Genomic DNA, 12,224 nt, shown 5'->3' on the forward strand with positions numbered 1-12,224 from the left:
CCTGGTGTTCTGGGGCTCCCCTGAGCACAGGCTCCAGCTGTTCCCAGCCAGCTGGCTTCTGTCCCTCACTGTAATCCTCAAATTACCTCGTTAGACATCGCCAAGGAGGCAGCAGTTTCCGGACCCTGGTGGAGGATGGGAGCTGGAGGTCAGGCTCTCCACTGGGGCTGGTGCCTGGCTGCGGGAGGATTGAGGTCTGCTGGCAGGAGGGAGTGGGGGCTGCTAGTCAGTGTCATGCTCGGGGCTGAACAGGTTTTGCTGCCGCTTGTGCCAGCGCGGGGCTGAACCCGTCAAACCGCAGGCGCGATGCTCGGGCGATGAGCAGGAATCTCCCCAGAGGGCCGCTGCCCAAACCCCAGCCACTGTCAGAGCGTTTCCAGGCCGGGGCCTGCAATCAGCAAAAGCTGTGATGTAGTTTTGGGGGATCTGATATTGGCTGGGCCAGGGACTGCGAAGGCATCTGGGAGGTCTGATCCCCTGTGCAGCCACGGGCCGCGCAGGGCCCGTGCTGCTGGCCCCAGGCTGGGTGCTGGCGCTTCCCAGTGCCTGGGGCAGGCAGCCGCCGGTCCCACTGCCTGCAGGGCTCTGACGAGGCCTGTGCAGCACCGGGCAAGGGGACAGAGTGTGGTCCCAGGTGTCACCTCAGCAGACTTGGGGAGCTGGAGCTCAGCACTGGGGCTGAGAGACAGAATTGGGTCATGGGGGAGGAGATGCAGCACCATTCTTACCCCTGGCGAGAGCTGTGCTGGTCCCCAGAGCGACTGGGGAGTTTAAGCAGATCTGTGCTTCCTTAGCCCAACTCTGCTCAGCTGCGTAGCGATGCCCTGGGTACTGGGAGAGACAGCAGCCTGCGGGACTGCCAGCACCCCCGGGGCTGCCTGGGCCCTGCGAGGGCCAGGGGCATCGCTGCTGGCACAGGAGTGAATGGAAATGTCACAGCGTGAAGAGACTTCAGGGAGGAGATCTTTATTTAACGTGGGTGTAACACAAGCATCCTCCACAATAAATATGTGGCCAAAAAGAAGAGGGAGAATACTTTCTGGGAAACTCCAGGATGAGACAAATACAGAAACCCTCATCAATGTATGAATCACAGTGAATGAACCAGGGGTAGTGAATAAATATCTGCAGCCAAGGTGTGTTCGGGCACTCCCAACAGCGGGCACCAAACGCTCCAGTTTCAGATTCAGCCATTGCCTCGGCCCTGGCCCCTCCACCCCCCCCGGGCCCATGGAGGAGCTCCTGTCTGGGCCTGTGGTGCACAAACGCGTCTCAGCTCTGGGTGGTGGTTCCTACACTCCTCAGAGCCTGGCCACGCCTCTTGAAAGGTGCTTTCGGCACTAAAAGGACCTCTCATAAATGGAAAGAACATCTCCCAGCCCCTCATCTCCTCTTAACACACGCTCAGGCGAGTCCTGCTCGTCAAATGTATCCTACGTACAGCTTGGGTTTTATTTCTTTGAGAGCACCCAGCTTCTGTAACGTCTCTTCGTTTAATCCAGATTTCTTTAGCCTTTGGAGAGGAGAAGGAAAGAGGTTAAATCTACTCAAGCTATTCGCTGTTGGCCATAACATTGCACAGACAAAAAAACCAGACAAAAAGCAGCCTGGGGGGGGGGGGGTCTGGTGTTGTCTGGCCTCTGTCCTACCCAGCTTTCTCTGCTTCAGCAAGCAGAGAGCGTGGGGGAGACTGAGGCTCAGGCTGGTCCATGGAGCCCTCTCAGGTGGGCCCAGGAGCAGCCGCAGCTTCACAGAAACCACTCTCCCACCTCCCAGGGCAGGCTGGGGCAGGGAGGCTCACAGCACACCTGGTCTGTCCCCGTCCCTGCGGGGAGCAGCCCCATGGCTGGAGCAGCCCCGCAGCCCCCAGTCCCTTACCACAGCCTCTGCAAGGTGCAGGTGGGGTGCCCAAGTGGCTCGCACAGCAGCCGCACGCCACCATCTCCCAGGTTGTTCTCGCTCAGGTCCAGGTGCTCCAAGCTCCGGCTGGTGCTGAGCACGGTGCAGAGATCCTGACAGCAGGCACCGGTCAGTTGGCACTTCCACAGGCTGCCGGGGAGGCGTTGGAGAGAGGAGATGTTTGGGGGTTTCACGCACAGACCTTCAGAGCCAGAGACCTCGCTCACGCTGCCTGCACACCCTCCCCCTGGCTCCTCTGGGTGCCTGGAAATAAATTCCAGGGGGGATTGTTCCAGAGCCTTGCTCCAGGCTTCTTGTGAGGTCTCTGGCACTGGGTATCATCTTCCCAGGATGGGGAACATCCCTTAGATGGGCATGGGCAGGACTGGGCTTCCTCTTGACTGGGGTACCCCCCCATTATTTCTTACAACCACCAAACACGATCAGGGTGGTTGTTAAGGAGCAAATGTCTATATATGTGCACCCGAAATGTGCTGGTGAATGGAATAACTGCAGCTGGGGCAGCGAGCATACTGCTGCTCCCCCTTGGAGGGCTTTAAATCCTAGTTATCTCATCTGGATGATAACAAATAATCTCATCTAGCTAACGAATAAATAATTTTCTATTTTTAAGCTGTTAGCACCCTGCCTATCGAGGCTCCTGGCACCCACCCGAAGGTGTCCAAGCTGCCCTGGGGAGGGATGGGGACTGGCTGTAGGAGACTCATCCGGGGAGCACAAGTGGGAGGCAGAGGGTCCCTGCAGAGAGCATCCTCCCGCCCCAAGAGCCCCGGCAGCCCCTCACCTCAGTGTCTGCAGCCGGCAGGCAGGATCCCGCAGGCCCTCGCTCAGCTGCCGCACACCACCATCCCTCAGCTTGTTGTCACCCAGGTGCAGCTCCCTTAGGCTGGGGCAGACGGGGAGCACCGCGGCGAGGGCCCCACAGCTCCCCTCCGTCAGCCGGCACTGCCACAGCCTGCGTGGGGCATGGCCGGAGGAGAGGGGCATCATCATGGCTGCCTGCTGAGCTGCGGGGACGGTGCCCACAGCCCCCTCCACACTAACGGCACCTTTGTCCTGGGGCCGATGGGGAGGAGGACATTTCAGCAGAGAGAAACTGCCCCTGCTCTCAAGGTATCTCGCTTTTATATTTCCTCCCAAATCTTGTAGGTTTTTCCTCTTTGACTCCTGTAGTTCCAGGGGTGGGCAGCACCCACAGCCCCCTGAAGGCACTGGCTAGTGGCGAGAGGGACCTGGAAGCTGCTGTCCGCCCCAGCAGAGCCACATCTCCCACCCGGGGCACTGCAGCCCCCTCCCCTGGGCTCAGCATCGCTGCTGGAGCTTAAAACTGCTGCCAGGCTGTAGGGCTGCACCGCCTGCCGCCCTCTTTCCTGGCTCCAGCGCTGTCCCGAGCGGCAGAGATGCTGCTCACCGCCCCGTTCACTCCCCTGCCCCCCCAGCCGAGCCCAGACCCCTTTTCCCGGGGGGCTGTGCAGGTGGGGGGATGTTGCCTGAGCCCTGGGAAATGCCACTGACTCCAGTTTTACCACCGCTGCTCTGCAGCCTCTCTGCAGTCTGTGCCTCTGCCTGGCTTTCTGCCACCTCTGTTTGTAGGGTGGCTGAGATGAGGCGTGTTTGTAGCCCCAAAGGAGAAGTGGGTAAAAAGCTCAAGTTTAAAAGCAGATGGGAAAACCAGAGCTGTCACAGTGGTGGTGGCCCTGCGGGTCATGGGAGGACAGCCAGCACGCTGCTGCGTAGCCCAGGAGCACGTTATGTCCTTGGATCGTGCGGCGGTAATTCTTTCTGGTTTTGACACTCCGCTTGCCAAGGCTCTCAGTGCCCACCCAGCGATGCCCCCGGCAGCCCCTCACCTCAGTGTCTGCAGCCGGCAGGCAGGATCCCGCAGGCCCTCGCTCAGCCGCCGCACACCGCCATCCCCCAGCTCGTTGACGCCCAGGTGCAGCTCCCTCAGGCTGGGGCAGACGGGGAGCACCGTGGCGAGGGCCCCACAGCTCCCCTCCGTCAGCCGGCACTGCCACAGCCTGCGCGGGTGACAGCGCCGTGGCTAAGCCGGGCTCAGTGCTCTCCAAAAACCACCCGCTGCTCTTTGAGCCGGGGCAAGTGCTCAGGCTGTTTAATTAGAGCGGTTCGGGGGAGCGATGTGGCGCCGCAGGGGCAGAGCAGCCACCCGGCCGCAACCCCACCCGAAAGGCACCTACGGGGAGCAAAGCCCAACGCCCCATACCAGAGCTTCTGGACGCCGCAGCTGGGCCCCGCCAGTGCCTCGCAGAGTGCCCGCACGCCGCCGTCCTCCACGGGGTTGTCACTCAGGTCCAGCTGGGCCAGGCTGGGCATCGCGCCCAGCACGGCGGCGAGGTCCCTGCAGCCGGCGGCTGTGAGGTTGCAGCAGCCCAACCTGAAGAAGAGATGGTGGTGAGGTTGCCCCGTTCCATCGCCCCTGGTCAGAGAGACCCGGCCAGTGCCCCCAGCTCGAGCCTGGGCACAGGGGTGGGTCCTGCAGAGGCTCTGGGGACACTGTTGGAAAAGGGAGGGGAACACCAGGGCCATCTCCCCATCCCTGGCCCTGAGCTGGCACGCCTGTAACTGCTGTTTGCTGCTCCTTGTTCAGCGTCCCTGGGTGTCGTGACGCTGAGAGCGGCTCAAATGTGCTCCCGAGCACAAACTGCGACCCAAATCTGCAAACTCTAAGGGACAAAATGCCGAAGTGCAGCCGCAAGTGGTTACCCGGCGGCAGCCCCGCTGTGCCGGGCGTGGGAATGGAGAGGTGAGGCGACCAGACAGCGTCCGCTTAGCCGGGGGGTAAAGGTCTGGGGGCAAACCACTAATATTGCTTGAGTGGGTGAGATCGATCTGCCTCACTCTTGAAGTTTCAGAGAGATTCCCTCTTTCAAACCTTGTTGTGCAGGCTGAATCTATACCAGGGGAAAATGCGGGAAATGGAAACACCCCCCAAAAAAAATAAAACGGAGAGGAAAATGCAGACACCACTAAGGGATGGTTCATCCCCTTCCCAGAAATGCTCGGTGGGGTGAATCCAGTTCTGCAATTACATGTTTCTACATGGTGTGTGGCCAGCCCTGTTCCTGCCCGGGCACACAGGGACCCAAAAACTCCCACAGCAGCAGGGCAAGAGCCCGGGGAGAAGGTGCCTGAGGTGCACAGAGACACCCACAGACAAGCAAACAGCGGGGACAGTAGCACAGGCCTCTTCTCTAACTTCTCCATCTGGGCTCGGCACTGAAAATGAGCGCCCTCTCTTTCCTACAGTGTCCTAGCGGGGACTCATCCATTTAAAAATGTGGAACTAAATTATATTGATGGAAAAGGCAATAATACTTGTCACCCCTGTGACAAGTAGGTCTGTGATGCCTCAAGCTATCCTCAGCAACAGCAGCAGCAGTAAATGGGCCTTTCTTATTTCTTTTTTTTTTTTCTTCCCTCTTCCAGGCTCACAAGAAGAGACAAATGGTCCCGCAGCCTCCCAGTGCTGGCGACGTCCCTTACCGCAGCGTCTGCAGCGGGCAGGCGCCGCATCTCAGCCCCTCGCACAGCAGCTTCATGCCGCCGTCCCTCAGGTCCTCGTTCCCAGCCAGGTCCAGCTCCGTCAGGGAGGGTTTTACGCTGAGGATGGCGGCCAGAGCCCCACAGCAGGCGCCCGTGAGCTGACACCGATTGAACCTGCAAGAGAGATGCGGAGAGGAGCCACGGAGCCGCAGGGACGCACCAGCCGAGCCCTCCCTGACTCAGCCACCACAAGCCAGGTTGGTCTCCCTGGGCACCTCCCGGGAGCAGAAGAGCCCGTCCCGCCGTGCGGCAAGCCGTGGCGGGACGTGCTCATCCTCCCCATGCAGCGAGGAGACCCAGCCAGGCCGGCGGGGCTTTGCTTGCTTCCCCATTTCACCCGGCAGAGAGGAGCGATGTACCTCAGCCTCGTTAATTTACAGCCTGATTTTTCCAAGGCTTGACAAAGCAGATGGATGGGTGACTCCTTCCCCTCCTCTTGCTTCTCCCTGAAAACAAAGAGATGCATCCTATTACTATTCCTACTCCTAGCCTATTCCTATCCTACTCTATTCCTACTCCTATCCTATCCCTACTCCTATTCTAGTTCTAGTCTAGTCTAGTCTAGTCTATGTCCATGCTATCCTATTCCTATTCCTACTCCTACTCCATTCTACTCCTATCCTAGTCTATTCCTACTCCTAGCCTGTTCCTACCCTAGTCTTTTCCTACTCCTATCCTATTCTAATTCTAGTCTAGTCTAGTCTGTCTATGCTATCCTATTCCTATTCCTACTCCTACTCTATCCCTACTCCATTCTATTCCTATCCTACTCTATTCCCATCCTATTCCTATCCTACCCCTACTCCTACCCTATCCTATTCTAAGTCTAGTCTAGTCTAGTCTAGGTCTATGCTGTCCTACTCCCATCCCTGTTCCCACACTGCTCCTTGGCCGCCGGCTGTGCCCCTCGGTCACACCGGTATCCCCTTGCCGGTGTCCCGGTATGGCAGGAGGACTGGCCTTGCCATGGGCTCCTCGGCAGGGTCACGGCAGCTCTTTGGGCTCTGAGGGACTCACCGCTCTGTGGCTTGGGGCCTCACGCACCAACGCGCCTTCTTGGCCGGCTGCGGGTCCGCACAGTCCTCCGGGTCGTCCCGCAGAAAGGAGCAGTTCCCCAGGTCAAGCGACTCCAGCTTGGGGAAGTTTTTTACACTGAAGGAAAGGACCATCTGATCGAAGCGGTTAAGGTTGAGCCCCCGTAGGTTCACCCCCATGAAAGAATCCAAGGCGGTCGCCACCAAACGCTCGTCCTGGGTCTCGTACAGACAGTGGCAGATCTCCAGCTCGCGGATCACGGCCGGCTCCTGCATCAGCAAAGCCAGGGCCGTTTTCTGGCTGTTCTGGAGCCACGCCAGTAATTCCTGCGTAATCCTGGGTGTGATTTTACACCCCGTCTTCTCCTCCAGCTCCCTCCTGCGGTCCTCATTTAAGAGCCCAAAGAGGAACCGTACGGTTAGCATCAGGTAGTTACTGGAGTTGCTGTAGCTCTCCAGCAGCTTCTTCACATCCCTGGAGGGACCAGCGGGGAGGTCCTGCGCCTCCCCTTCATCTTCCAGCAGGTAGAAGAGCGCCGCAAAAAACTCCTGGAAGCTGAGGTGGATGAAGCTGTAGGTGCTGACACAGGAGATGTCCCTCTGGAAGACGTGCTCGCTGAGGAGGAGTGGGAGGGCTTGTCGCTGGTCCAGCACATACCCATGCACCTCCTTCTCCTCAAAGAGGACCTTCTGCTTCCAGACACCATCAACTGCCAGGCAGCACAGACTCCTGAGCACCGCAGGCACGTCTGGCTTCAGCCGGCCTCTCAGAGACTGGAGCAGGGCAGAAAGGTAGAGGATGTAGATCCCCGTCGTCGTCTTCGGGCTTTGGGCGAGACCTCTTGTGCCACTGAACTGCTTCTTCATGACGGTGCAGACGATCCAGCACACAATGGGCACCAGGCACATGGTGAAGAGCGCCTCGTTCCCTCTGACGAACTGGAAGACGGCAGCCGCCTGCTCTGCGTTGTCGAAAAACTTGTGAAAATATTCCTTCCTCTCCACCTCGGAAAACCCCACGATTTCAGCGTAGCGCTCGCACTTCAGGAACCTGCTCAGTTTCCGCAGGGCGGCCGGCCTCGTGGTGATGAGCAGGGAGCTCTCAGGCAGGAACCTCCTGCGGAAGAGGCTGCTCAGAGTGATTTCCACTAGACTCTTCTCCTTGGGCTGGGAGCACAGCTCAGGCTCAGGCAGGTGGAAGGAGAAGCGGAGCTCATCGAAGCCGTCGATCACAAACAGGAGCTTCTCTGGCTGCTCCAGCACCTTGTCAAGTGGCAGAGAGCCGCTGGGACAGCACTGGGTGATGAGCTCGGCCATGCTGGCCTCTCTGGTGAGGAGGTTGCCCTCCCGGCAGTGGATGTAGAAGACGTAGTCAAACTTCGCAAACACCTTGTCAGACGCCCAGTCCAGCATGATCTTCCTGGCCGTCATCGTCTTGCCCATGCCCGCAGCTCCCACGAGCACAACCACCTTGGGGGTCCAGCCATCGGGGCCGGGATCAAAGAGGTCATCGACAGTGATGGAGGAGCTGGCTTGCTCCTTCATGATCTCCGCATGCCGCTGCCCCATGGCCATGATCTCGTGCTCCCGTTCCTCTTCGTCACGGTGCTTGTTGACAATCAGCAGCTTTGAGTACCTGCTCTCCAGGCTCACGCTGTCACCCACCCGGGCGTTTTGGTCCTTTATGTGGCTGTAGGCCTGGCATATGGCTTTTTTGTAATTCCTCTGGTAATCTGGAAGGGTGGGAGGCCTCTTCACGCACCTGCGGACCGCAGGGCAAGCAGCAGCAGAGCCCTCCCACGCTTCTCCCCGCCAGCAGCTACCTGGTGATGAGGAACCCAGCAGAGGAGCAGACCCCAGGGCAGGAAGAGAAAGGGGTGTTAGTGGGCAGCATCACTGAGCCTCTGACACCCCCAAAATCCTCTTCCACCTCCTCCTCCCTGGAGGAGCCCCCCACACCCTGCCACAGGGACCCCCAACCCACCGCCCTTTCCGTAGCATCCTCCTGGCCCCAACCACACGCTCCTGCAGTCACAACCCCCAGGACACGGTGCCCGGGACCCTGCGAGATGCTGTACTCACCGGGGAGCTGCTTGGCCTTCCCACCTTTCTCCCTTTTTTCCTGGAGCTTGTCAGCAGCATTGAGGAGATGGATGTGCTTAAAGACAATTATCGCCACATCCAGGGCGTCCTCCCCGCCGTAGGAATTCATCATGAGGTTCTTCGTGTCGATCCAGTCGGCCTTTTCCAGCCGCCCCCAGGGGATGCAGCTCCTGCCTTGCAGGTCTCCATTCGCCAGCGTGTGCCGGAATTTTTTAAAGTTGATCTCGGAGAGATCTTCCAGGGCCTGGAGCAGCAGGTCCCCAGCAGTGTCCTGCGGGCCGCTGCTGCTCGGGGCGCTCTCCTTGCTGCCGCGCCCCCCCATGGGGAGAGCCCTGACACCTGGCTAATGCACGGCCCTGCACCTGTGATGGGGGGACGAGGTTTGGGGAAAACATCCTGTAAGGAGCCTCCACGGCCCCGCAGCCCAGCCCCATCCCGGCGGGGATGTCTCTGCCCTGGGGGAGCTGTGCCCCCTGCTGCCCCCAGCCTCCCTGCCCCGTGCCCCCAGCCATGCACCACAGTCCTGCCTGCTGTACCCCTGCCTGCTCCCTGCCCAAACCATCCCCACCAGCACCAGCACAAGGAGCAGTGGGGCGGCAGTCCAGGGGCCACCAGAGCCTCACTAGAGCCACGTCCCACCATGCAAGCAGCATCCCTCCTGGGAGAGCTGTAGCCCACCAGGAGAAAAATGTCTCCACCGAGGGAGCTGTACCCCACCGGGAAAGCAGCGTCCCCACCAGCAGAGCCGTGTCCCCACCAGAAGTCAGTCCACCTACCAGGAGAACCGTGTCCCCACCAGCAGAGCGATGTCCTCACCAGAAAAGCAGTGGCCAGCCAGGAGATCAGTGTCCTGGCCAGAAGAGCTGTATCGCCACCAGGACGCCCAGGTCCCCTCCAGCAGAACCAGTGTCCCCCGAGGGTCAGAGCGGGGCAGCCAGCCCTGCTGCGGAGCGAGGCTGCTCCAGCCCACCTGGGACCCACCATGCAGCACCACGGAGCCCGACAGGTTTGCAGGGACGGCCGGAGACCTTCATCGTCGGGGCAAAACCCAGCCGGTGAGCTGCACAAGCATTACGATTTCCTGTACGGGCAGAGCCTTGCTTTGAAAGCATGCCGCTGCTTCCTTCCCTCTCAGGTCAAAATTATCACATTTCATGACCTTTCTGCACCTCACTTATTTTCCCCTTCTCTTCTCATCTCTTCTTAGCACTGGCTCCTTCCTTCTCACGTGGCAGCCGAGGGTTGTGCTGAAGGAACGGAGACCCTGGTGCCCGGCGTGGCTGAGCCAGGTGGTGGGTTTTGCCACTTCTCCTTGAAATTCATCTTGCCGCAGAGCTGAACACACCCGTTCTGGTGTCCCACGCCCAGGGAAGGGTCTGGCCCACCAGCAGCCTCACCAGATGGTGGACGTGGCTCTGCTCCCCCCTGGGCAGCAGGAATGGGTCACAGCACGGGCTTTGGGGCCAAGCAAAAAGCTTCGAGAACTCAGGCTGCTGTAAGGGTGACAGACCTAAAGATAGGATCAGCCAGAGCTGCTGCCAGGGGAAGGAGCAGCCCTGATGGTGAAATTCGGGTTGAATTTGGGCTGCAACACCCCCCCAAACCGTTTGCAGGCTCCTGGCACTGAAAACAAGCCGTAAGCAAACAGCCGAGGGCGGCTTGGTCAGCCCATGGGTCGGGTCAGTGCAAAAACCTCTCGGGCAAATGCAGCTGGTGCATGGGGAGGGCATGGGTGGGCGGGCGAGTGGGGGCGAGGTGGCTGAGCCCCCCCCCCAGGAAATGCTTTTGTGGTCCCGAGTGAGGCACAGGCAGGAGCACACAGGCGTGAAGAAAAAAAAAAACCACCCAACTCTTTCTGAGACTGAAACTGTAAAAGGGCCTGTGAAACAACTTTGTGGGAGGTCACGGTGTAGAGTGTGAGAAGAAACCAAGAGCAGGTTCTGCCCCACCTACAGCTCCTGCTGCTGTTAATGGTGTTCGCAGAAAAAAGGTGAAGTGTCCAGAGGGGAAGCTCCAGCCACTGCAGCCACAGCGTTGTCATGGCTTAAACCCGGCCGACTTAAACCACACAGCTGCTCGCTCCCACCCCCGGGAATAGGGAAGAGGGTTGGGAGGGGAAGGAGACTCGTAGGCTGAGATAAAAACAGTTTAATAATTGAAATAAAATGAAATTAATGATAATAATAGTAACAGTAGAAAATACAAAGGGGTAATGCACAGTGCGATTGCACACCACAGACTGACCTAAGCCCAGCCTGGTCCTGGCTAGTGATCCCAGAGAAGAGAGAATCCTGAAACCACCATCCCAGGAACCTGAGTGGAGCTTCCCGATCACCCCCCATCTATACATGGTGAAAAACCAGCCCTTGAGATAAACGGGCGAAGCCAGCAGACATGCAGATGCCTGCTTTCGAGAGACACGGAGGGGTGAGGAGTCTGCACGTCAGCCAAGTGTCAGGGACCAGCCCGAACTGTAACAGGCCCCCGTGTACAGGCGCTGGGGGAACACGGTGCGTGAGGCTGCGTGTCCAACCCGGGACCTGCCACGTACGGGCAAAGCGGGTTCAGGTCCTTGCCCCAGGACGACCACCAGAGACCACCAGAGACCCTTCCCCAGGTTTAGCAGCTTGCACAATGTATTAACATATGCATTAGATTGCCTGGAAATAGGTGGGTGCTTCTTGGAAATGACATGAATATTCATTTCTTTTAATGTATATAAGGAGTGTGCCTTGTGTGGTAAGAGGAACAATCCCCCATGCACCTAGCGCCTGCTCCCTAATACTCAGCTGAGTGTTACAGAGTTCTGCATTTACCAGGTTTTGGTGACACACACTGAGCACAACGTTGTACAATATGGAATATGCCAGTGGCCTGTCTGGGTCCGTTGCTCTGGCTCTGCTCCCCGCCAACTTCTTGTGCACCTGCACACAGGCAGCACATGGGGACTTGGAAAGTCCTTGATTTCTTAGCAGCAGCTAAAAACATCAGTGTGTTATCAACATCCTTCTCGTAGCAAATCCTGTACTGAATGTGTAACACAGCACTATTCTGGCTACTAAGGAAGAAGGAAAAAAAAACCAATTAGTGCTATCCCAGCCGAAACCAGGACACGTGTCCTGGGCAGCACGAAGACAAAGCAGACAAGAGCAAAACCTACTTGGCCGATGGCGAAGCCTTTCGAAGCTGTGTGGATGTGCCACGCTTGACTCAGAAAGGCACTTTGGGTTTGGGATTTCTACCAGCAGCTCGTGATTACAGGGTGTCAGCCAGAGGACAGAAGTATCTTGGGTGGAGAGACCCAAACCGACGTCAGGCCAAGCCCCGTTGCTGCCGGGATCCCGGCGCGCTCCCGTTTCCCTGAGCTTTACCCATCTCACAGCGATGGCGGCCAGGCTGGGTTAGATTAGTGCAAACTCGAGCGTGGGGGGTTTTTTTAAAAAAGATAAGGGCTGGTCTAGTGTATTGAGAGTGATGCTGGGGAAGCTGAAAGCCCGTCTGATTTTATTGCTGCGGTGGCCAGCCGGCAGCAGCTGCGAAGGGCCGTGTCCCCAGCCCGGCGCGGGGCTGCGCGGTGCCGGCACGGCTGCCCTCAATCTGAAC

The 12,224-nt window shown here is 58.6% G+C and overlaps 1 protein-coding gene across 3 annotated transcripts; it reads right to left on the reverse strand.

Moving 5' to 3' along the window:
* Window positions 1-950: 950 nt before the first annotated feature.
* On the reverse strand, window positions 951-9,698 carry NLRP6 (NLR family pyrin domain containing 6). 3 transcript variants are annotated; one of them, XM_074842342.1, is made up of 10 exons: window positions 9,398-9,698; window positions 8,601-8,983; window positions 6,502-8,251; window positions 5,844-5,930; window positions 5,425-5,598; window positions 4,145-4,315; window positions 3,771-3,941; window positions 2,705-2,875; window positions 1,879-2,049; window positions 951-1,513 (listed from the first exon to the last, which is right to left on the reverse strand). In XM_074842342.1, the coding sequence occupies exons 2-10, from the start codon at window positions 8,941-8,943 to the stop codon at window positions 1,423-1,425; spliced, it is 3,129 nt and encodes a 1,042-aa protein (XP_074698443.1). In that variant the 5' UTR covers window positions 8,944-8,983; window positions 9,398-9,698; the 3' UTR covers window positions 951-1,422. The 3 variants fall into 3 exon arrangements, with proteins under 3 accessions (XP_074698443.1, XP_074698442.1, XP_074698444.1); XM_074842341.1 differs by having other exon boundaries at window positions 6,502-8,341; window positions 9,398-9,697; XM_074842343.1 differs by lacking the exons at window positions 951-1,513; window positions 1,879-2,049 and having other exon boundaries at window positions 2,781-2,976; window positions 6,502-8,341; window positions 9,398-9,697.
* Between the last annotated feature and the right edge of the window lie 2,526 nt (window positions 9,699-12,224).

Source organism: Strix aluco, chromosome 16, assembly GCF_031877795.1.
Source record: "Strix aluco isolate bStrAlu1 chromosome 16, bStrAlu1.hap1, whole genome shotgun sequence".
In the NCBI taxonomy this organism is placed as follows: Eukaryota; Metazoa; Chordata; class Aves; order Strigiformes; family Strigidae; genus Strix; species Strix aluco.

Bases quoted from the DNA above. Each gene is read 5' to 3' on its own strand.
- NLRP6 (XM_074842341.1), bottom strand. From the start codon at position 8,943: ATGGGGGGGCGCGGCAGCAAGGAGAGCGCCCCGAGCAGCAGCGGCCCG. The intron at 5,931-6,501 runs GTGAGTCCCTCA...CTTTGTTTTCAG, and splicing joins AGGCCCCAAGCCACAGAGCG to GGAGAAGCAAGAGGAGGGGA. The intron at 4,316-5,424 runs GTAAGGGACGTC...TCTCTTCTTCAG, and splicing joins TGCCCGCTGCAGACGCTGCG to GTTGGGCTGCTGCAACCTCA.